Source organism: Crocodylus porosus, unplaced genomic scaffold (genome assembly GCF_001723895.1).
Source record: "Crocodylus porosus isolate Cpor-Errol unplaced genomic scaffold, CroPor_comp1, whole genome shotgun sequence".
Taxonomy (NCBI): domain Eukaryota; kingdom Metazoa; phylum Chordata; order Crocodylia; family Crocodylidae; genus Crocodylus; species Crocodylus porosus.
The window spans coordinates 42220735-42246100 of NW_017728947.1; the positions used below are offsets into that span (position 1 = coordinate 42220735).

Consider the following 25366-nt stretch of genomic DNA (forward strand, 5'->3'; position numbering starts at 1 on the left):
GGTCTAGCTGTGGGTCCCCCCCTTTCCCACTTTGTTGACAGGCAGCCACTTTGCTAAGGGCTTCATCTGTTAGTAGGTGATACAGTCCTACATCAGTGGTGCACAAACTTTTGGCCCAGCAGGCCAGATGAGCAGTGTGGAACTGGTCCATAACCAGATCAGGCCTCATGCAGCCTGAGCCAGCCTCTGTATGCCAGGATTGAGCCCTGGGGCACCATGCTGCCCCTGCAACTAGGACAAGGCTCTGGGGCGCTGCATCACCCCCACCTAGCAGAATCGGGCCTATTGCCACCCCTGCTTGGCCCCATGTGCCAGGATTGGGCTCTGTACTGCCCTAATTAGCTGGGATTGGGCCCTGGAGTCCCCACCCCACCCCATCCCACACAGTGGGATCAGGTCCCCTGCTCCCCTGATACAGCACACAGGGCCATGCTATCCAGCCCACAGGGCTCCTAATGGATCCAGAAATTGGCAGTAAGGAGCAGTGCCACCATTTTCTGATGCCAAATTTTCAGAATTGTGGCGAGCCCTGCAGGACAGATGACATGACCTGGGGGTCTGGATCTGGCCTGTGGGCCTGAGGTTGAGCACCACTGTCCTACACCAATAGAAGCTGGAAGTCTAGGTGTGGTCCATGGGGGACATCACCCCTTCCCATCACTCCCACGTGTATGCACGGTAAGGCTGCTGCAGTGTCCTGTGGAACCAACTAGATGGAGAGAAACATGCTAATGGCTTACAGTTTCAGGCTGCCCCAGCAGAGGGGCTGTTGCGGAGAAATACCCTGTCCCCTTTAGGTGCACAGGGCTGAGAATCTCCACAGCCAATTTCTTCCCCTTTGTGCCCTTCGTGCCACCCTGCTGAATGCCTCCCACCTGCAAGGGCAGGGGCTGGCTGCTTCTTGCTGGAGGAGATCCAGCTCTGACTACACGAGTTCCCCTGGGAATAGGGTGGTGAGCTGAGGACAAGATGTCTCAGTTGGGTCTGCCCCTCTGGCTTCAGCGGCAGTGGTCTCTCGGGGCTCACACCAGCCTTTGCTAATAAAGGAGGCAGGGAATGGAGGGAAAACTAGACACGTATTTATTATGAGGGGGAGGCAAGAAAGTCTGTGGGGGGAGATCTTGGACCCAGTGTATGTTATTAGCATTCTTGATATTATTAATGCTGTTAAGTATTTATTATTACATGTTATTCATTATTATTGTTGTTATAGACCTAGGGACCATAGCGCCCATTCCGGTTTTCTGCTACTCTGTCCTCTATTGATACGAAACCAGTGCCTTTACGCCCTCTATTTTTTCTTCAAGACCCACAGACGCCGCTACTGATCGGGACCACCTTTCAGAAGCACAGCCGCTTTAAGGAGCTGGGAGGGCGGGGCGGCTGCTGATTGGCAGCAGCGCCACCCGGTGAGGCCCAGGAAGCCTGTTTCCCTCCGCTAGCTCCGCCCCTCCCCCTGTACAGTTCCGTCAGCTTGCTCACCAGCCCTGCCTCACGCACGCGGCAGGAATGTGCCACGTTGGCTCCGCCCCACCCCGCGCTCGACAGCCAATCAGCGGGCGGGGTGGGGCCTGGTGCTGGCGCTGTGACCTGGCGGGCTGGGCAGACGGCGACGGGCTGTAGTTATGGCTGCGTCGCGCTCGTTTGCGTCCTCTGTCCCGGCCCTGGCCGGACCGTGCCGCGCGGTGCACTGGTTCCGCCGTGGGCTGCGGCTGCACGACAACCCCGCGCTGCAGGCGGCACTGCGGGATGCCGCCTCCGTGCGCTGTATCTACATCCTGGACCCCTGGTTCGCTGCCTCCTCTGCCGTGGGCATCAACCGCTGGCGGTGAGCAGCTGTTGGCCGGGGGGTGTCTCGCGGCAGCCTGTATGCGGGCGGGGAGGGGCCGGCAGTGGCGCGGGGCTACCGGCGCCAGCCGCGCATGCGCGCACCCCCCGCCCACGCCGCCGCTCCGGGGCGGGGGCGCACGCTGTCCTGACAGGTCGTGGCCTGACGGAAGCGGGGCGCACGCTGTCCCCAGCTGAGACCGGGCTTAGCAGCGGGACCCCTGTGCGCAGGTCGTGCGCGTGCCTTTCATTACAGCCTGATTATTGGGGGTGGGGTTGCCCCCCCAGGGAAGTGAGAGGGGAGAGCCCCCCCTCTGGCCAGCAGGTGCCGAGCTTGTCGCGTGGGGCACAGATCCCTTCTTGCAGGCCAGTGCTTCGCCCACTCTGTTCTGCGCGCTGCGCCACAGGCCCTTTGCAGTGTGTGGGCTCAAGTTGCAGCGAGGGAGGTTTTGGTTGGATATTAGGAACTGCTTTCTCATGAGGAGGGTGGTGAAGCACTGGGAGAGGTTACCCGGAGAGGTGGCGGGATCTTTGTCCTTGGGGTCTTTTAAGATCTGGTTAGACAACACCTTGGGATGGATGATCTAATTGGAGGTGGTCCTGCTTTGAGTAGGGAGCTGGGCCAGATAACTTCCTGAAGTCCCTTCCTGTCTTCCTTGTCTGTGTGATGTGTGAATTGGAGGTTTGGTGAGGTGAGGGCTCTCCAGAGCAGGAGTTTCCACCCCTGCTGGATTCATAACAAATGCTGCCCCCAGTTGATCCTGTACTCATCTCTAGCTCAGTCATTTGAGCAGGGAAGGGCCTTGTGTGTAATCAGTGACAGCAGCTGGCTTGCCTTAACCACACATCACTACTGCAGCGGTCTCTGACAGACTTTTGATCTTTTTGTGACCTTAAAGGAAACTAAGCGGTCAGCCACTTGCTGTCTTTTAATTAGTTAGGAGGTTGCCTTTAGGAATAGAACCGGGTAAGTTGTCTGTCTCTTATTTCACTGAAATGAAGTGTTGATATTGTGCTCATTACTGAACAACATAAACTGGAAACCAGCCATCTCCTAAAAAGGGTTGTGGTGTGAAAGGCTTGAACAAAGTGGGATGGGCTGGAAAGCTTGACAGAGGGAGTAAACATTTATCATAGCTTTTGGAAGGCATTGCTATGTAATGCCAGCACTGCACCTCTTTTAATTAGTAGCTCCTTGTTCCATTGGGCTAAAAGCCCTGCAGTTCAGAGCTGGCTTTGACCCAGCATATGGGATCAGACATTTGCGGTGGGGAAAGCCCTGTTAAATCACATCTACTTAATCATGAAGGGCCAGTACAGGATGTTCTAAAACCTAATCTGAGAGATGTCTGAGGGCAGCCAGGACATCATTCAGCTACGTTAAAAGGCAGCAGGAATAAGACAACCTTGGCCCGAATAAGCAAAGTCCTAGAGTATTGCCCAACTCAGGGTGTGGTGTAAATATATGCTTCCTGAGCTAGTTTGTATTTCTATTGGGAGTGATACTTTTTCACATATGGTTTAAGGATATGTTGCTTTGGGGAAGGAAAAGAAATTGCCTGCATCTCCCTGAATGCTGGAACTTCTGAGGTGTCTTGATTTGTTTGTATAGGATTGGCTTCCCAGCTGCTCCAAAACTGTCTGTTCAGTAAGAACCTTGCATTCGACCTCTGAGCTCCCTGGATCCTCAGTCCTTGGACTTTTACTTGGATCCATTCAAAATTAATCCCATTCTGCACCCCAACCTCAAGTGTAGCCTTTCACATCTCATTTCTGACATGTGGGAAGCTACCTTAGACTCTAGGTAATGTTATCAGATTTTCCTAATCTGGTAGAGCATGGGATAGATGTAGCTAGTATATGGTTACTTTGGGAAACATTTCTTTTCCAGGTGCTTTGCATAAGTTTCTGCAGCCTCAAGAGTGGCATGACAGCACTGAACAACACCCTGCCTTTGCCCTAGGGCCATTGTGTGTGCGTATACATGTACGCAGTCTTACTTCTTCCCGCCCCCAAGATTCTTATGGAAATATATTTTGACTGCTTCTGGGAGGATAGGGATGGGGAACGAAAGCAAACATAGCTCTTTCCACCTCCAACTGCAGCAGTGATGGAATGTAATGGATCTGTAAAGCCTTGCTGAGAGCAGGAATCTGCATCCCAGTGGGCACCTCTGGTTGTATTATCTGAGCATTACGTGATACTGATGCATCACAGTCATGGCTGCTAGCAGAGTTGGACGGCCAGTGCAGGTGGGGATTCTCCTTAACAAGACTGCTGTATCCGAAGGCAGGGCTTCCCCTCCAAGGCAAGGGCAGGCATAACCTGATTTCTGTTTTTCCACCCTGCTCATGGATCAGTTGCAGGTTTCAGTAACACCTTCAGGTACATAAAAAATCATGTATATGACGGTGTGCAGGAGATTGCTGAATGGGTTTATGGGAATTGCCATCAGTTACCTATCATCACTTAGTCTTTTAAGGGAGACAACTACCACTAAGTACTGACTTCTGAAAATTAATTTTAAAAATATCACAACTCTAAGTTTACACATGTGCTAGAATCACAAGACATGCAGAAATCCAGCTGCTCACAGTTTTGTGTAGAACCTATTTTTTAACAGCCCTGGAGATTGAAGTTATGTATTAAAAAGTGAGTGCAGTATTAATAGCAGAAGGGCAATCTTACTCTTTTACACATGCTACTGTACTAGGAACTCACTTCTGGGACAGAAGGACCACAACTTCACTGGTTAATCTCTGACCCAGTCATTCATTGGTTTTCCCATTGACACAAGAGGGAGCAACTGTGTTAGTTTTATTGTCTGCATTGCAGTTGTGCCAAGAAGAACTCCTCAGGTTCCTGTAGAGATAATGAGGATATATGCACACTGACTCATTGAAATCAATAGAAGTTAGGTGCCTAAGTGATAGTTATTTGTTAGGAGTTGAACAAACTGCTGTGACCCATTTCACATGGGCCAATGAGCAGTCTCAATATGATTATAGTTTCCATTTGAGACAGTTTGCCAGCCAGTCTCCTTTAACTAGTTATGAGAAAACACTTTGAGCTAGATAGGAATTTTTAGGAGTCCACAGTTCTCCCTACAGTTACAGCTCCACGGTTAGTATCTGAGATAAATGCACTAGACTGTTCAGTAGAAAGGTGCTATGTAAATACATGCCTATTAATCAGAGCTCAGTTTTTTTTCTGTATAGGAATGCTGGCTTGTATTTTGTTCAGTTTTCTGCTACTTGCTTTTACTGACTCTTTGTATTATGACTTGGATATAGCGACCTGGGTTCCAAAGGCAAATGTATTAATCCATGTTTTACCTTTCTCCCTGAAACTGGGAACTATTTATTTTGCCAACATGTGTGCTATGCAGTCAGTAGTAGTATTTGTATTAATTATCAGAATGTCCTGGTGAGGTAGGGAGTCAGTATTTCCATTTTATAGAAGTGGGGAGTAAGCTGTTCAGAGTAGCACAGCAAGAAAACAGCAGAACTGGTAGTGGACCCCAAGACCTCCCATCTTTGAGGCCACTGCCACTTCTTTCCTCACAAGAAATGCATAGACAGGTTCCCTGCCCAATTTAAATTATGGGCTTAATGGACAAACAAGGCTTTCACTGACACTAAGTGGAAAAGGGGAGGGATAAGGAAGCTCTTTATTGTGGGTTAGCATTGCTGCTTGTTGTAACTAGCCCCAACCTAAATGAATTGAGATTTCTTAAAATGCAGACTCATGTTTTGTGGATAAGGCTGCAGAAGTAGGCTTTCAGGTATAATTTGACTGAAAGTGAGGAGAGGTTTAGCTTAAGGAAGGGGTTCCAAGTTGACAGGAGGCTCCACAGTCCCCTTATAGAGGTGAAAGTTTTGTTAAAGCTGGAATCATTGGCAGCATTAGACAAAGCAAAAATAAGCCAGGTCATTTAATGTAGACTGGAGTTTGGTTTGTAAGGCCTTGAAAGGAAGCAGAAGCAGCTTGAACTTGATACAAAGCACAATGAGAAGCAGAGAAGTATGCAAAGCAGACCAATGTCTCGTTGCTTAATGAGAGAGGACTTTGACACCAGTCTTTTTTGAAGGGGGAAGGCCAGTTCTCTAGTGGGAGAGAAAGCCAAATTACTATCACATGAAATGAGAGACTGTGTAGATAAAGAATTTGGTTGTCAGCATCACAGTGGAATACAAATCATGTCATTTTTGCAAACATGCAGTGTACTGATAGTGTTTCCCTTGGAAAGTTTGCAGAATTTGGAGACCTTTGGCCTCGTACTGACAGAGAGGAATATTTCTGTGTACTTTTCCACTATAATATAGCATGTACCTATCCAGAACCATAAAAATGAGCACTCTTGGAGGCAAGAATTCTTATTTATGAGTGATATCTTTTATTGGACCAACTGCATGTTGGGATAGACATAGGCAAGCTTTCGGGTATCACATTGCCCTTCTGCAGGCCATTCAGGGAGAAATTCATGACTTTCCAGAAACATTCCCTTAAAACTAGAGATGGGGGAGTGAGAATTTATCCATTTCATATTTAAAATCTCTCATTGTTCCAGGATTATCATCTGTGGTAAATTCCACCAGCTGGTCTGCTCTGTAAACTCTTTCACATAGACACTGCCACATCTATGGAACTCCAGCTTGAAGGAGGCAGTAATTGCCAGATGGTTGCTCTCGCATTGTCAGTAGTCATTTTGAAATTGAAGGGATTGCAAGAGTGTGAAGGTGCTGAAAAAGTCTATTTGTCTATGCAGTGGTAGGGAATTGACTGGCATTCTGGTGTCCTTGTTCTGTCTGTTTGATGTTGGGATGAGTTAAACTCTGAGTAGTCATACTTCCTGGCTTAACCTTTAGCCTGGAAGGAGTTAGTGATTTATAATGTTGCTGGAGTTGTGGGAGAACCTGCCATGCATATCTATACTCTTATGAACTGTTATCGGTCTGTCTTGTTTCTCCTCCACAGGTTTCTACTCCAGTCCCTGGAAGACTTGGATAACAGTTTAAGAAAACTCAATTCTCGCTTGTTTGTGGTACGGGGTCAACCAACAGATGTCTTTCCAAGACTCTTTAAAGTAAGTCTAAATATGCCATCTATACCTTGGTTAGTAAGTCCTATTGTATTTCACTTTTTCTAGTCCCTGATGGTCCAGTCAAATCTAGAAGGTCTGTGTTCAGGAGGAGATCTAACTGGCAGGATGACCATTTGTGAGGATTTAGTAATGTCAGCCAGTTCTACAGTCAAAACTAATGTAGCTTGGGAGAGGTGAAAAATTATCTTTCATGATGACAGCCTGTGCCTCTGTGTTGCTGCCACACATAAAGATCTGTCAGCTGGCATTGCAAATTGTTGTCTTGTGTAAGGAGAAGTTCCTCCAAACTGAAGTGTTTTCACCGGCCGTTTCTAAGCAGGAGGGCTACCAGGCCTATGCCCATTACAGACAAGCAGAAAATAGTCTTTGAGCCACATATCAAGGGACAAATAAGGTTTGTGTTTTGACTTGTCTAAACCTAATGTACATGTCTAGCATATTCTGTATGAGCAGATTACCACTTTTTGCTTTGAGACAAAGACTGGATACTTTCCCATAGACCACTGGCTAATGGTTGCATATCCTTGGGAGAGGTGTCGGGCTGAAGTATTATCCAGGGATATGAAATGTACATTACTTTCCACACTTGCTGTCCGATTAGTAGGATGAGGTTCTAAAGAAGTGATTTGTACTATAGTAGATGGGCATGTACTTGAATAGTAGGATGTCCAGGACAGTGAAAATTTGGTAAATCAGGAGGACTTGTACCATTTTAAGATTCTGTTCTTTGGAGCTGTTCTGAAAAGCCAGCTGTCCCTTTATTGAACTTAATCCCAAGAGTGCATCTGCCTAGAGGAGGAGAATGTCATAGCTTCTTGACTTGGATGTATGATACTGATGGCAGTAATAGCAAATTAATTACACTCCATCCTGAAAGCCTGCTGTAGAAGCCATTTTTCAGTAGGAAGCATAGGGATACAGATGAGTCTGAATACTATGAGAGGTCTCAGTGAGTAGTTACGATTTGCAGTTTCTTTTAAGCAAAAGAGATGAGGGAAAGCTTCTTGCCTGGGTCAGACACTGCTGTTTTTGCATGGATGATGCCCAGGCAGCTCCTATATGAAAAAATAGAGCATGGGACAAAGAAGCAAACTTGCCTAAGAAAGTACTTTAAGGACGTCCTAAAAGTACACTTGATCGAGTGTGTTCTGGATAACGCTTGAGCTCTAAGCAGCAATAAAGTGGAAGGAAAGTATAAACCTTAAGTGGTATGTCCTTGAGCAGGATGTGTGTACAAAGTGAAGGATGCCAGTATCAGTAATGTGGCTTGCAAGTTGAGTGATGCTTTGAATTTTGTGACAAAAAGTGTTTATCTTGGGTACTCCTACACAATCATCTGCACACTTCACTTGACTCGACCGTCCCCTGCTGTGGCACTGTCATTCTCCAGTATAAGGACTTACCACTGTGGTGGTCACATTTAGCCATGACACAAATAGCCTGTGTGCTGCTTTTAGCCTTTTCTGAATCCAGGTTATTTTTTCTGTTGAACTGCAAATAAGTTCTAGCTGTTTCCAGTCCATGTCCTCTTAGTTTGAGGACTAAATATAATCGCAGGATTTTTACAAATCAGTAGAAAAAATATAATCGTACTCAGAGGACATAAAGATGCTAGAAGAATCCCAGATTCAGAGAGATCACAAGATACAGATTACTTGTCAGTCTGAAGTGTACTTTACTGCTGTCTCTTGTGCTCAGGTAGTTGTCGTTGTCAAAAACTTAGATGCAAAATACAAGGTACAACTGGTTCCACACTTATTTTTCTAAACTATGGTTGTGTTCTTATGCTGCCCCCCAGCAACTTACTGAGAATGACCTGCATGCTTTCAGGAGATATTCTTTTACTTTCTCTAGAATTCTCTTCAGATATTGAGATGGAGCTTGAAGAGGGCCCATAAGCAGGGTTTAGGAAGATAGTCACAGATTGCAAAGCATGCTCTTGGCAGGCTTTGTAGCAAGAATAGTAGACCTACACACTTAACGAAGAGTTGGAAACCATGGAAACAGCAGTGAGAAGGAAGTTCAAGTTCATTTATGTTGTCTAACATCCTTTAGAGTAAGGTTATATAACAGTGGTAAGATGACAGATAGGTCCACACTACAGCTTCTTTGGATACTGCTGTGAGTTGAAGCGTATTTGTCGTGTTAGCATATATGCTGTTTCAGTGAGAGGCAGCATGTGAAACTGACCCTGCTATTTTTTGTTGCTTTTGCAAAATGGTAGAATGTATGCGTGGAGGGGTTTTTTTTGGTTTGTTTGGTGTTTTGTTTTGGATTTTTTTTTTTTTAATATCCCCTCTTTCTTCTGTACGAGCATCTGGAATTTAACCTTCAGAAACCAAACTCTGCAGTCATTGCCGCACCAAGTGTCGCATTCCGTTACGTCCCACAATGTTGAATTTTACGTATCTGAGAAACTGGCTTATTTTTAATTTTATATGTAGAGCTGGATTGTACCAATAAAATAGCATCTTTATACCATATTCAAATACCAAATGTTTGTTGTTAATTGTATTTTAAATTGTTATCTAGAATTCATTACTTTGGAGAATTAATATTTCTAGACATTGAAGGTAGCAAAATGGTTTATCATGATTTTTTGATTGAAAAAAGTGACACATCTTCAGAATGTGTTTCTTTATACGGATCTACATGAAGAATAGTGGATGTGAAACGCTTAAACATGGGCTGTCTTGTTAAGTAGCTGTTTGCTTTGTGCATTTAGCAACATTTACCATATGTTTCCTTGGTTTATTTTGTTTCCTGGGCACAAACTCAACATTTGCTCTGATTGCAGTGAGGCTGCTAACAATACTTTTGTGATGTGAATTAACCCTTAATTGTATTTGCACACGCCTGTGTTCTTTTAAATCAACCCCCCCCTTTTAAGCATAACCTCAGTGGTATTGTCCCTCTAATGATATGAAAATTTAATGCTAAGTCAAAAAATCATTTTCCAGTATAAGGAGAGACTTGGCTCTGAAAGACAAATAAACATTTATCATGAGTATTGGGTTCTTTTATGCACTGTTCTTGGTCGGGAGAGGCATAGGATAGCCAAGTACTTTGAAGCTGGAGAGGGTTGGAGTTTTCATGAGGGGATGGCTGGCAACTAGCAGGGGCAGTTTATTCCTGCTCTAAACTTTCCCAAATACTCATCTATGGCATCCTTGTTCATTATAATCTATTCAGAATCACTCGTGGTGGTGTTAATTCTTAATTCATTTGTGCTTCTGTCTGCTCTAAACTCTGCTCCAATTCAGGAAAAGGCAAAGTTCCCCGGGAAAAGGAGTGTTCTTTGCTGTTTCAGCTGAAAAGTATTACTCCCCATGCCATTTAGTTGTGTAGCCTGTTACCTGTATTTTTTGTTCTTTTTTAGTACCACCCCCCTTGGCTCTTTAGCTGTGTTTGCAGGGTGTTTGCTCACCAAACCTGTGGGCTGTAGCTCCATGTTTGACAATAACCTCAAGAGTGTCGCTGTGGAAACCATTAAACCTCTTCTCGTAGCACTCCATTTTCTGAGAAAACTAGGCCATGGATTTTGAGAGCAAATTGTACCCTGGGAAGAGTTAGGACAAGCCATGCAGCCGCTCTTCTCAGGTCTGTGTTTTTCACAGAACCTAATTCATGCAATTTATGAAAGGTCTGTAGAAACAGTAAGACCTCAGACTGATTCATGGTTTGAATAAGATAAAAGCAGTTCCCATTCTGGAGAGTAAGTAGCCCAAAATCTGGATTCCAGCATCTTGTTCCATTCTGGAAAAGAAAGTCTCTCAGTTTGATTTCTCACTCCCTCTATGCTCTAGTGCTGTTCCTACAGTCATTCCTTGTCCTGCTTTCCCTTGTCACATACTTCATAATCTGGGGTGAACGCTACTTCTCTCTTGTGCTAGTCTTAATGGAGCCCTAGAAAATTTTGGTTCAGGACCTCTATTTTTGGCTTAAACTTCTTGACATTCTCCATATAAACAAACACACAGGTCAGAAGGAGCTTGTAGTGAAAATTTCCACAAGAAGTGATTTAAAGTCCAAACACTTCAGCATTAGGGTAGTTTTGGAGGCCTGAGAAATGAAATGAACAAGGCTAGTAGGCAAAAATGAGGATCTGTAGAGAGGTGCATAATAAGGGTCTGAATGTTCTGTGTTTTTAGCCCTGAGTTCTAGTAATGTAATTGAGTGAGTTTGCATAACAAATAATTACCTTGGTTTTTCCAAAAGCTGGTAAAACAGGCTGATTCACTAATAGTCTCCATTCAAACTTGCTGTTGACAACACTCATTTCCCTGGTTGTTCTCACCACGTCTAAGCTCCCCTAAAGTAAGAGTTTCTTGGACCTCGTATTGGTAAGCTGTGAAGAAGGATCTTCTGTCACTTAGTGGTCCTCCTGGCTGAGTGGGATCAGTTGTCTGTAGTGACACATCTCTGTACTGTGTTCTTTGCAGGAATGGGGAGTGACTCGTCTTACCTTTGAGTATGACTCGGAACCATTTGGGAAGGAGAGAGATGCAGCTATCATCAAACTGGCCAAGGAAGCTGGAGTGGAGGTGGTAGTTGAGAACTCTCACACACTCTATGACCTGGACAGGTAAGAGGTAGAGCAGAGCCTGTTGTGCTGCTTGGGGCTGGTATTTTGCTTTTGAAGGAGGATTCTAATCTAGGAAAGGTTTCAATCTCCTAATAAATCAAACCAAATAAACTGACAGCTAACTCTGAACATTCAAATAATGAATTATAGTTGAGCGCAAATATAGAAGAAGGATTGCAGTCTATTCTAGTGCCGCCTTCTCCCTCCTCAAGTGCTGACAGCAGTGTAAGCATAGGGAAAGGTCACCTCAAGCCTGTTCTTCTGTGGTCATTATTTCTAGCATGTCCTACTGACTACTGTTTGTGGGCTTTTCTTCAGTTGCTTAAACTGCTTTCTTACCACAGGGTCACACAGGCACATAAGCTGGCCCATGGTAAATGCACAGGAAGGACCAAGGTTAACCTCAGGAAATCTGTTTATTGTAAAACTACTGTTTGCATTGACCTTAACAAGTTTACCTCATGATGAAGCAGCAGTGCCTCGTTTCCCCTGTGGGTTTACTATGAGGCATTTACTATGAGGCAGATTATACACATTACACTGAGGTCAAAAGCATGGGATTTTTTTGTTCGGTTTTTTTTTTTTTAAAGCAGTGAAAGCGAGTTCTTAAATGAGGCATTTAAGTTGAGTAAGGCTTCACCATGTTTTTCAGGACTACTTAAGTGGTGGTTTCATCTCTTTGAGGTGGCCTGCACAAACAGTGTGGTCTTATAGAAAAAGCAGAATAATACATAGTATAAATGGATATGTATAATTGCTTCATCTAAGGATTCTCAAGTTCAGGTTAACTACACTCAGAATTCTCAAGCTGAGTAGGGAGGGCAAAGATATGGCCTATGTGTCATGTCATGTCATGTGGCCCACAGGGTCAGAAATTTGGTAGAGGGATGAGCCATGGCAATTAATGCTGCTTGCAACTGGCAGGCCTTCCCCAGCTGCCCTAGGACAGCTCTGATCTCCTTGCAGTTGTCTCCACCCCTTCCGGACCTGTTTGTCACCGGGGTAGTTCTTCGTCCTGCACTGCCAACCCTGCTCTCACCTGCCACAACTTGATGTTCCCCAGTGGGCGGGGCTAGTTCACAGTCCCTCGGTGGCCCGGGCTAGGCCTGACGATTGCTCACGGGGCTCTGCCACCCCTACACCCCGGCCTCATGCCACCTTTGGTGCGTTGCTGTCTTGTTCCCCAGGGTTGTCCCCGCAGGCCTTGGCTGCCGTTTGAGGTCTCGGAGCCAGATACCAGGGGGAGCACAACTGCCCTGTAGTGTCATATGCCCTCACCCTATCCTATAAGGGAACTTTGCCGTAGCCTCTGTTGAAACGTCACCACAAGCCCCATCACTGTGCGCACCTCTGTGCTCCGTGCCCCTCGCTTGGGGATGCTGGAGTCCTTACTACTCCTAACTGACCCTCCACCAGCTCCCCGTCCCGGGACCCTTACGGGTAGGGAGGGTACTCCCCTCTGTCGGCTACTTATTGCGCGGCTCGGGCCCCTCCATCGAAGATCTTGGAGGCGATCCTGCCCCAATTACCCTATAGCCAGGTTGTCCTTGGCTCTTCACCCCTTCTTCAGTGTCCTCCACGCCTGCCATCCCAACACTCACTTCAGGGACCTCTGATGCTCCTGGGGTTGCTCCGGTCTTCCCTCACTTACTCAGCCCATCACTCCTCTGGAGTTCGGCTGATGTCCAGGTTGCCGTGCCTCACTCCTCAGCCACCAGCCCCTCCTGCATGCTGGTTCTTCAGAGGCTTGCCTGCAGAGCCCACTCGGCTGCTGGTACCAGCTGCAGCCTGGTCTCTGGGCTATCTGCCGCCTCCGAAGCAGCGGCCGCCATTTTTAACTCTGCTGGCCGGCATCACCGGCCGGCTGCAGCTGTACAAAGAGGCAGCTAACAAGCCACGTGGGTTCTTCCTCCTGCTCTGCATGACTTTCGACCTGGGCTGTGGATAAGTGTTCCGCGTTACTACGGCCCCCAGGACGCTGCTATAGCTGCCAAGTTCCAACTGCATAAGGAGGCCTGCAAACCAGTTCTGTGCTGTTCATCTGGACTGCACACATGCTTTATCTGAAGTCCAAGTGACTTTAACACTTCTGCTTTAAATCAAATGGGAAAGATAACAATTTAGTTCAAGGGTGTCAAGGACGGACACACATGGCTCAGCCTGCAGGCTGGATCCAGCTCTGAAACAGCTGGTACGTGCAATACTTGACTTCCCCTTCAGGCCCTTTCAGGACATGTGCTGGATCTGACAGACAGGACTGGTCTGTAAGTCTGATTTACCCCTGTGCCACTCCTGGACTGGCTCCACATGGGGCCAGGTGAGTCTGATGCCTCTGGTTTAACCAATTTACCATTAGTTCAGTGTAGCTACTTGTTTTATCACTGACCAAGGTGGTGCAAGCACCTACTCTGGACTCATTCAAAAGGTGTTTGGATACATATCTTGCTGGGATCATTTGACCCTAGCAGACTTCCTGTCTATGTCAGGGGAACTGGACTTGATGGTCTCACAAGGTCCTTTCCAGCCCCTAGTGTCTATGAAATCTGTGAAGTTACTGCTTTGTCTGGTGACTTCATATTGGTAGGTTATTTTCTCTCGAGTTGGGTCCTCCTTTATTTTTGTTACCCAGCGTACAGGTAACCTTATGGGGTAGGCTACTGATTAAAAGAAGCAGAAACAGGTCTACAGCCCAACCTTTTATTTGCTTGTACCTTAAAGCATGAAAACAAATATTTATGCCAAAGCCTCTATCTGGCTACCTGTGACAGCATGACATAGATTCTCACCTATACTGGCTGCAGAGGCTCGAGAAGTACAAGGAGGGTGGCACTCAAATTGTCAGCAGGTCTTCTTGAATTTGCTGAGTTCTCGAAATGTCCCTCCAGCCTATGCCCAATATTTATAAATGGCTAGTTTTAAAATTCTAATAAATGATCTCTGATTGGTTTTATTTAAATTTCTTTGTTTCACTGAAACTTTTGGAACTGGACTGAACCAGATCTCTTGTGGACTTAGGTGTCAATTAGTTAGGAGTTATATTCTTGGGAAAGAGGGGTGGTTTCTTATCTCCTTTCCTTCCCAGTGTGGAATGGTGTCCAACACCAGCCTCTTTCTTCTTAGTTTATGATCTTCTTTGACAAGGCTGTTCTTATTTTTACAAATTATCTAAGCATTTTAACAGAAATATATCTATTATTTTGGTTTTATCAATCACTACTACTAATATTTTAAGATAAAGCTATGATATAGTGTATGTGGCTTATTTAATGTATGGTCTTCCCTTATCTCCTTTTAGGCTTTGCCTTTGTTTAATTGTGTTTGCCTTCCTTTATTTGCTGACCAAGTTAGCTGTTATATCTGGAGGTTCACAGTAAGGTCACTCTGAAACAGACTTTGGAGACTTCTGCTTAGCAACATTTCTGCAGCTTGGCCTATGCCCCTTGAAAGCCACGGCTGACAATAGTGGGGCCAGATGAGTCTGACACCCCTGGTTTCGTTTACTATCAGTTCAGTGTAGCTACTTGTTTCACAGTTATCTGGTAGGTTCATATCAGCGGGTATTTTTTTTTCTTTGAATTGAGTCCCCCCACATTTTACCCATAAGATCTAAATTGCTTTATAGTTCATATGCCTGAATATACAGCAGTTGTTACAGTCTGCAAGTATAATATTCTGTAGCCTTTTTTAAAACTGGAGTGGACTTGGATGATTTTGTTTGACCATCTTTACAGCACTGGCCATAAAACTGCACCTGGTAAACTTTGCATGGCGCCCCATAGTGTGACTGAACTAAAAGGTACATTTTAAAAGGATTTAAAAGTTCACCTTGTGGTAGAGAACTTTACATCCATCCCCTTGTAGTTCATTTTAATGGTTAATCACTCCCAGAACAATTTTTGTTTCTGATTCAGATTTTGCCAGCTTCATCTTCCAGCTGTTTACGCTGATTTTCTGGACTAAGTTTCCTATTATCTGCCCTCTCTCTTCCTGTGTAGGCTCTTAAAGTGTGATCATATTGCCATTGCCCTTTGATAGAACCTGGACAAACATTACACAGGCATATCTGGAGAACTGGAATAATCTGTCCTCTGTCCCATGGCTACTGAACTGTACATCTCCTAATGCCCCCGTATCTAGCCCTGCAGTTACTTTTTCAGTGTTTGTTCTCTGAGCCTGAAGAAACTCAGTTAGACTTCTACCGTACTAGGCTCTAGGTACATGCAAATCATGCACAGTCCCTACCCAAAGAGTTTCTCTAGGATTTGGATCGCAACAGATGGATAAGCTGAAAAAGGAGGACTAAACAGTATAGATAAGTGAGTTGACATAAAGCAGTAGTCGGTCACCTCTGTGATCACAGGTGGTATCAATGTAACAGATACCTCTGCTGCTGCTGGGTGAGTGAACAGCCAGTGTTGGCTCTCATCCTCAGTGTTAGCTAGGGCCAGCCCCTCCTGCATGGGAAATGGGGGAGAGCATATCCCATTCTTGACAGGGGTGAGAGCTTCCTATATATGAGCTAGCCAGTGGGCTGATGCTGTTGAAGAAAAGGGATTCTCCTTCTGTGGTTTCGGTCCCCTTGCAGGATGGATGCAGTTTGTTTGAATGAGAAGATAAAGTGTAAGAGATTGTGGCCCTCAAATCCTAGTACTGTCAAGCAGCAATGTCAAACTTGCCTGCCCCCACAGGCTGGATAAGTAGCGTGGGACCAGTCCACAGGCCAGTTTTGTTTTTGTTTTGTTTTTTTAAGAGAATTTTTTGTGTTCCATTCAAATCAGCCAAATCGATTCCAAATCCATCAGTCGGTCAAGAAACATAAGTGGCTCTATTACTGGCAAACATCCTTCACCCCATCTGGGGCTTCACATGTTTCCAAATCCTTTGGCAAGCACCCCATGTGCTGGCCCAAGCCCAGAGATGTGGGGTTTAGATGCCCCTGAGTTTTGCTTGCCCTCAACCATTAGGCCTCAGAGTCAAGCTAGGGAGGAGTTTCCCATTTCCATAAAGTGGGCACAAAGCCAAGATCTTCCCACTCAAACAGCAAGTGGGAGCTTTACTGTCCATTACCTCTGTGGGTACTGAGATGGACAGCACAGGGCTGGCCCCATGTCATTGTATATGTGTGTGCGCTGCTTAAATCCAGTGCCTGCTCCAGTCAGAGTGAGCACCACATGCACTGGATCTGGCATTTGGGAAAGGGTTCTAGACTGGCTCTGCACAGGTGTGTTGTGCAGCACAGGACCAGTCTGGTATACACTGCCTGCAGTGTATGGGTTGACTTGAGGGCCAACACTGGGTACTAGAGGATGAGGCTGTGCAAGTCAGATCTTTGACACCCTGCTGTCAAGAGGTGTCTAAGAAAGTGATGTCTACCATAGACATGAGCTGCTTCTGGCCACCTCTCTGGCTTGCTACTGTGAATGCATTTGTTCGAACCTAGATTGCCATCCTTTGAAGTAGAGTGACACTGCAGAGAGGAAATGGGATGATCAAAAACATTATGATAGCATCCGTTGTTCCAGGTGCTATAAAACATCCAGGATATGGGGCAGGGAGTTCATGTAAAGGTTTCCATTTCTGAGCTGTTGACCTACTTTAGGAGCTGAGGTGGCCCAGGAAGTGACTTCATTCTTGTTCAATTATTTTTAAGGTGAAGGTGGAATACAAGTCTCTTCTGCCCATCTCAAAAGCCAGAACAAATTAGCGTGGTTTCAGGGGAGGCTGTCTGACCAAAGAATCTCCAACGTCATAATAGAGATGCATGGACAGCTATGATTGGGGGATTCCAGGGATCTGGCAGTAGCACTGGGTATTGCAGGTCCAGACAGATTGCGTCAGTCAATCTATGGAACAGATTGGATGTAGGCAGTGTGAAGAGGCAACTGCTTTAGAGAACTAAAATGGGATGGGGATTGTACAGTAATCTCACTGTCACTCTTGTGTGTACTACACTTGGAATCAGGCCTGTCAATAGAGCAGTAGTTATTGGAATGGTGTCGTGCTACCATTCCAGCAGTGATGCATATATTCTGGGGCTTACAAAAATTAAAGGGACAGATATGAAGGTCTTGGGTTTTCTCTTCTGCCTCCTCTCCTCAGAGTGGAGTTCCAGCACGTCAGTGGCTTGGTACAAGAAGCAAGGAAAACTACTGGGGGCAAGGGTGGAGGCCTCTGTGTCCCTCCACTTATCTGGCTTTTTACCACCTGAACGCAGGGTTATTTTGGTGGCTTTGCAAGTGGAGGAAACCTTACCTGTTGTAGCAGTGTGTTCGTGCACTGTATCTGTATGTGTCGGTGAGTTGTGCCTAGAACTCACCTACCTGTTGTATTTGATAACCTCTGGGCCCTTATCTCAGCACTTGCCCCTCTTTTTTTTCTAATGTGTATAGCTTACTGTGTAGAGAAAGGAGGAGTGGTAGGAGCTTTGTGCCAAATCTTATTTTTAAACTTCCTAGGTGTTCTATCGCTTTGAAACACTTAAGTTTCCACCTCTCAGTATGTATGAAAGGTCAGGGGTTTGCTTTGCTTATGGCCTAGATTGGAGAAACATCTATGACGCAAAGAGCAGGGTGCAACCTTCTACCTTCTAGTCCTGCCTTCTAGTTGTTGTGTAGAGCAGGAAAGGTAGGTCACTAAACAGCACACGTGAGCAGCACTTCCCTGAAGGCTCCAGGCTTTCGTGGAGCTCCTCCTCTCCACACGTGCAGCTGGTGGGGGAAGAGACAGCACATGGCATTTGCTGAAATACTAGGCTTCCACCCAGCCCCTTGCATAAGTTGTTGATTTGAATGGGTGGGGAAGTAGCAGCAGCCATAAATGGCTCATGCACAAGCAGGAAGCTGGCTGAGCTGCCTCAGCTTTATATAATGCTGGCAGTCTTCTTTCTGTCTGCTGTCCTGTTAACTCTTCTCTTCCTGGAGCTGTGCTGAACTCCATGTTTAGTAGTAATGCCTTTGTTTCCAGCCTAGAAACCATACTTTGCTAGGGTGTTTTTTCAAGGCCTTTTTAGCTTTGTTTCCTAGGGCTGTGAAGTTTCACATTTTGATCCTCAGCAGGCAGAGGGAGCTTCAGAAGGTAGAGGCGGGGGGAGCTTTGGCCACCTTGCTGCCTGCTTCCCTGGTTTGTACTAAAACAGGTTAGACTACTTAATGGGAAAAACATACTGAACATAAGGCAGACCTGCTCTTGACAGAATGGGGTGGGGATATAAGGAGGGGGATTTCTCTAATCCAGGGAAGAAGGTACAAACACTGAAGGTGCAGATGGATGTAATAAATATAGCAAGTTTCAAGTATGTCAATAATTGGGATCCAGTTTACAGTTGTCCCTGGGTAGAGTTGTCCGCACACTGCTAAGGGTTCTAAGAAGAACCATTACTTTTTAGAAATGTAGGGGTGGTAGAGTACCCAGACCATTATGCCAGTGATTCTCATCTGGGGTATCATGGCACCCTGGGATGCCTTAAGATCCATGCAGTGTTAGCACAGTTAGGTGTGCAAACATAATTCACAGGATAAATCCAGAGTTTTCAAATCGGCATCCAGTGTCTCAAAAACGTCCTTACTGGTTGCTGCATTTCTGAGGTTTTTTTTGAACCACTTCAAACTAATACTTCATTTTTCCCGGTGTGCTTTTGAAACAAACTGGTCTTAAGTGGTCTGTATGTCTAGAGTCTTGGGTTTTAAAACCTATTTTAAACATTCTAAGCTTTGTCTGTCCACTCCCTAGGATTTCTCTCATTAGGACAAGTGCAGGAGAAATGGCAGTCAGCTCAGACTGGGATTTTTCTAGCCATTGGTGAAGCAAAGGAAATGAGGGTGGACAGTCCCAGGCAGGGATTTCACTTGTGTAGTGAGGGGGATGTATATAAGCTGGGGCAGTATCATCCTGGAGTGATAGAAAGGGAGGAACAATTGCAGGCTGGGATTTTGTAGGGAAGATGAAGATGCTTAGGCTAGGACTTTTCTGGGAGGCAGCGTGGCACTGAGGGTAGATTTTCCCCCCCTTCACAGAAACAGGTTTGGTGTGTGTTTTCAGTACCTGTATTGGGGAACAGACTCAAATGGAGGATGGGATTGTCTGGGATTCCTCTATCCAAGGGAAGGAATATCCCAAGGGAGTAGGGGGGAAGCAGTTTTAACATGCTGTCCCACAATGTTTTTGTGGGAGTAAGGCTGTTTTTTTAACTCTCTTCTGACTTTTTCCCCCCTCCCCCTAGAATAATTGAGCTGAATGGCAACAAACCACCCCTCACCTACAAACGTTTCCAGGCCATCATTAGCCGCATGGATCTTCCCAAGAAGCCAGTGAGCAGCATAACAAGCCAGCAGATGGAGAAGTGCAAAGCTGAGATCCAAGAGAATCATGATGATATGTATGGAGTCCCATCTCTAGAGGAGCTGGGTATGTGACCAGGGCTAAAGATGGGGTCTAGTCAAATAAGCTCTTTGAGGATCTGTTTTTGCTGTCTCTAACCTTTTCAGGATGCCTTTGCTGTTCTTAGCAGGCCTGGACCATCTTCAGCCTTCAAACAGCATTTTGGATATCATTGTCTTTGAGTTTGTGAAAATGAACCACAGATGATCTGTTCTAATGCTCAAGTCTACTGCAAACTGCACGCTTCCCATACTTCTGAGATACCTCAGTCCTGACCTGTAGTTCTTTGCCTGTTCTTAGTTCTGGCACTCTCAGCCTTTGTCAGTGTTGCACAGTCAACCAACTGCTTCTTCTGTCATTATTCTCTGATAAGACTGCATGCAACAACTGGGGGGGAGCACATTAATATTAATGAATACTAATCACAGGTTAATCTGTGCCAGATAAACTGCCTTGCTTGCGAATTCCCAAATTAATAATGGTTGATCACAAAGATGAAAGATATTATTGAACCTATTTCCACTCATATTCTGCTGCCAGATCTGGGAGGGAGAGTAAGGCTTTACTTCTAAGAGGGTGGAGGGAAGGGAGAAGATACAGTAGTTAGTTCTGTGTTTGTTATACACCCACTGATACTGAAACAAAATGTTTAGGGAAGAAGCCAAAGCACAAGCTCTGCCACCCCCCCACCCCCCATATGATATCTAAACTTAAATGTAAGGGAATGGCCGAATTATCACTGCTATGCAGAGGATTGTCTTTATGCATGCAACACTGTTGCCATGAGCCACCAGCTGCCCAATAGTGTGAAGATATTGTGGGATACTTTCTAATTGGTAGGAAGGCAAAGGCTTGATGAAAAGTTTGGTAGGTCTCAACAAAAGCTTTGGTGCATTGAAATCCATGGTATTCCTGGCTCCCTTTAAAGCAGTATCCATCTAAACCAGTGGTTTTCAACCTGTGCTCCACGGACCCCCTGGGGATCTGCAAGCTGTTTGAGGTGCCCCCTGCTGCCTATTCTGTTTATCATTGACACAGAGCTTCCCCTGGCCTAGGGCACACTAAGGTATCATGATAATCACTTTTCCTGGATAGCGTGAGAGAGAATGATGGTGCATATCTACCCTGACACCTCTCAGATTGCAGTTGTTTCCTGGTTCTAAATGGTTTGCTCTGTTGTAGAAGGACAAGAACAGAAATGTGGCAAGGCACCTTTGGTGCCTGCCACTTTATGGGCAGAAAACAGGCAGCAGCCAGGTGCCTGATGAGGGCAGCCAGTTTTGGACCCAGGGATATAAGTTAGGCTTCAGTTTGCTGCAGGAGAAAAGAGGTGAGGCTGCTCCAGGAATATCAGGAGGTAAGGGCAGGGGCTACGGGGTGGAGGTGACCCCTTGTCCATGCTAAGACTTAAAACTGCACCATGCTGGGGAAGAGTGGTTTGGTGGGACTCCTACTGGTGTGGGAGCCGCCCCAGGAAATGCCAGGCGAGTTACCTCCCTGGTGAAAGGCAGGTTGGGGTGTTTTATAACCCCAGGCCCACATCCCTGGTGGTGTTCTAATGAGCAGGGGGAGCCTGGGCTCATTAAGCAGCCCTGAGGCAGAGCTGAGTCCAGAGGAGGGTAAAGCCTGGGGACGCGAGAGACCCTGAGAGAGGGGCGAAAACTAGAGACCCTGAGAGAGAGCGGGGCAATGACTACAGTGGGCAAGTGAGTTGAGGTCCAGTGAGTAGGCAAGTGAGGAGGCCCAGTGGGGGCCTAGTGGCCCGGCAAGGGGCCAGGAGTGAAGTAGGCCAGCAGTTGTAGAATTGCTCAGTCAACGTTCGGGTGAGGGTAACAGGAGACGCAACAAACTACACCAGGCCTGACTGAGGCGTGAAGAGCTAAGCCGAAAGCCAGGTGAAGCCAGGCGGTATGAGTGGCCCAGGAGAGAGGGCAGTATGAAAGAGCCTGGGTGAGAGCCAGTGGAGTGAGTGGGACCCCGGTGAGAGGGGACGTGGCATGTGAGTAGCCCTCCAGGGCTGTAGGGTGGAACTACAACTGTGTGCTCAGTTTGCTTCAGCCATAGGCCAGAGAGTAACACAGAGCAACATCTGCAGGGCATGGGACCTGTAGAGGGGAAGTTGAAGCAGGTATTAAGGCCCTTGTCAGCAGGGCACATGATGGGTAGCTTATATTTCCATCAAAGTGTGGTAGGATAGTGAAGCGGGTGGTTACCCCAGGAGCAGGGCAGCTGGTGGAGACCTGACAAGGAGGCCACCCTGTTACAAGCAACAATAAAACAAATATTCCAAGATCAAAAATAAGCTGCTTATTTAGCTTGCTTGTATTACTACAAGAATTGGAGCCCAGCCAGGCCATTTACCTTGTGTTGGCTTTAGACCTTACCAGCTTTGCTTTTCACAGGTTTTCCCACGGATGGTCTTGCTGCAGCAGTTTGGCAAGGAGGGGAAATGGAGGCCTTGGCACGGCTGGATAAGCATTTGGAAAGAAAGGTAACCCTATTTCACCTGGTAGCACTTCCTGTGTGCTGAACCCTTAGCTAGGAAATATTAACACTAGCTGTCACTTCCGCCACTTGCTAACCAGAGACAGCTCTCCGTATTGCAGAGACATGAGCAGAGATGAGATTTGTCTCTCTAACCTGGGCTGTGTTTGGCATAGAGATTGTGGCATTGCCACTCCTAGCCTTCAAAAGACCCAATGGGGATGGAGGTTCTCTGATACTCATACATCTAATGGTGGAATTTGTTTGAAAGAGTTGCCAATGATGCAGCTCCCTTGGGGTCTGAAGGGTGTGGAGTCACCCTCCCTTTGGAATAATGTGGACTACAAGCCTCCCATGAAAGTGTAGTTCCTTCTACAGGTGACTTTCATCTCCTTAGTCTTCATTTTGAGACCTATTTATGCAGGTCCAGGTGTAATAACAGGACAAGGGCAAACAGACTGACACTTCCACACTGCACAGGTGAGGACTTTTAATACAACATGCCATATTACTTGGTATTGGTTGGGCCAGTCACTATAATACCTAGATACATTCTTATAACTGTGTCTTTATTAGTACGCACAGAGTAAATACATTGAAAAAGAGCAGTAGAAATCTTGGGTGTTACAACAATAGGAGGTAAACTGTTCAGACAGAAGACACTGTTTTTAAAGCTTTTTCTTATGGCAGGTATGGAGCTGATAGCTCGTCCTGTGTTAGGGGACGATAATACTTCAGAGCTTCTTGCTGAGCATTACACTGAATCTCTGCTCTATCATAACAAGTTGTTGTGCTCTGTAATTATTAGGTACATCCAGAATGGAAGACATCAGGGAGAGGTGGTTAAGACCCTTTATCATGTAGACCAGGGTTGGGCAAAATGCATCCCATGGGCCAGATGCAGCTGACCAGGCCATTCTATCCGGCCCGTGGGACCCCTAAAAAATTTAGAATATTAATATTAATCTGCCCTGGGCTGCCTGTCATGCGGCTCTCGATGGCTTGTCAAAACTCAGTAAGCAGCCCTCTGCCCAAAATAATTGCCCAGCCCTGATATAGACATACCCCACATACCAGGGAGGCCATAGGCCCATTCCCACACTACAGACATGAACTAATAACCCCCTTCCAGGCCACAGTGACTGGACTGAATCCTCTCTGAATGATTCACGTGCCTCTTACTGAAGTAAGACTGGAAGTTGCCACTTTGTCCATCTGTTGGAGGTGTCCCAAGCCAATTCCATAGGGGTAGTGTAAAAGACCCATTGATCAACTAACAAATCCACTATAGATAGTTAATGGCAGGCCTCTGGACCCTTGAAGTACTGCATTTCTCAAACCCATTCTCTTTTGTTTGCTTCTTCCTCGACATGATCTCAGGCTTGGGTTGCAAATTATGAAAGGCCAAGGATGAATGCCAACTCGCTGCTGGCCAGCCCGACAGGGCTCAGTCCCTATTTACGCTTTGGTTGCTTGTCCTGCCGCCTGTTCTACTACCGTCTCTGGGAGCTGTATAAGAAGGTGAGAAAAAGGGAACGTGTAATCATAATTAGGTTTTAAGAGGAGTTAATCAGATTCTCAAGGCTGGGCCCTCAAGGTTGTAAGATCTAGGGTTATCTGAAACGACAGTCTTTGTCATCTGGATGAGTCACTTCCAGTAATGTATCAGGCAGATTTTCTCACCTTGGAAATGGGGATGTTGGTAAAGAGCTGCTCGGAGAACATCTCAGCCCTTCCAGCTGTTGTTAGCTGACCTTGTCCCTGAATGGGAACTGTTTGTACAGGTTTCCCTTGCTTTATGCTATACATGTGTTCCTGGAAAACGGTGCATAATTCGAATTTGCATAAAGGGAATCCACTTTACAATGTAACAGATATGTTCCAAGACCTCGACTGTACTGACCCCCAGACCCATTTCTACTACTTTTACAAGACAATTTTCATACTCGCCAATAGCAGACAGTACACACAAGCACAGGGCACTGTCATGATGGGGATGGCAACTACAGAAACATGTCACAGACAAGGAACACAGATCCACACAGGAGACTATATTTTGGTGTGTGTCACTCCCACAATGCACCGCACAAAGCAGCTGACTGCAGGCTTCCACCATGCCAACCACATAAGAGTGAATTTACCTCGCATATAACGTTTTTGGTATAAAACGAGTCTTCACATAAGAGCAAATTCGCACATACAGAAACCGCATAAAGTGAGGGAAATCTGTATAAATGTGTAGGTGGGCTTGAGGTCAACTGCTCAAGTGCAAGAGCTGGGTAAAGGCTAATTTTCATCCTTGTGCCTCTTCCCTGTGTCTTGTCACTCCTCTTCCACAGGTGAAGCGAAATAGCACCCCACCTCTCTCACTATATGGACAGCTGCTTTGGCGTGAATTTTTCTATACAGCAGCCACCAACAACCCCAAATTTGACCGTATGGAAGGGAACCCAATCTGCATCCAGATCCCCTGGGACAGGAATCCTGAAGCCTTGGCAAAGTGGGCCGAGGGCAAGACAGGCTTTCCCTGGATTGATGCTATCATGACACAACTGCGGCAAGAAGGCTGGATCCACCATCTAGCCAGGCATGCTGTGGCCTGCTTCCTGACTCGGGGTGACCTCTGGATCAGCTGGGAGTGCGGAGTAAGGGTGAGTGTGGAATTTCCAGAGGCAGAAAGCCAGCCACTTATTGCAGAGTCCGTCTGGCATGTTCTTCAAGGGTGACAGTCAGCTGTGGCTTTCATTTGTTGTGCAAAGTAGTATAGAAAGGGGGATTTTCTTCCAGGCTCTCATCTGCCTGTCTTTTGCTACCTTCTTCTGTGGGGTTTTGAAAGTGGTAGAACTCATTGGTAGATGCCAAAGTGCTTCCAAGTCCATCTTTTTTGTATACATTTCATTGCTTTTGACATAGTAGGACCTTCCTTTTCATTATGCAGTTTACTTCCACACTAGTCAAGGAAAACTTCCTAACTGTGAAATATTAATCTA

The 25366-nt window shown here is 46.1% G+C and overlaps 1 protein-coding gene across 2 annotated transcripts in view; it reads left to right on the forward strand.

The window, feature by feature from the left end:
- The first annotated feature begins 1593 nt into the window (after window positions 1-1593).
- CRY2 (cryptochrome circadian clock 2) overlaps window positions 1594-25366 on the forward strand; it is a 29773-nt gene continuing 6000 nt past the window's right edge. For both annotated transcript variants that reach the window (XR_002104019.1, XM_019551835.1), the window contains exons 1-7: window positions 1594-1828; window positions 6805-6913; window positions 11374-11516; window positions 19735-19919; window positions 22295-22383; window positions 23757-23897; window positions 24716-25027. Coding sequence is in view for 1 of the 2 variants with exons in the window: in XM_019551835.1 (XP_019407380.1) it covers window positions 1626-1828; window positions 6805-6913; window positions 11374-11516; window positions 19735-19919; window positions 22295-22383; window positions 23757-23897; window positions 24716-25027 (1182 nt within the window). In the remaining variant the exon portion in view is untranslated. The remainder of the gene's footprint in view (window positions 1829-6804; window positions 6914-11373; window positions 11517-19734; window positions 19920-22294; window positions 22384-23756; window positions 23898-24715; window positions 25028-25366) is intronic.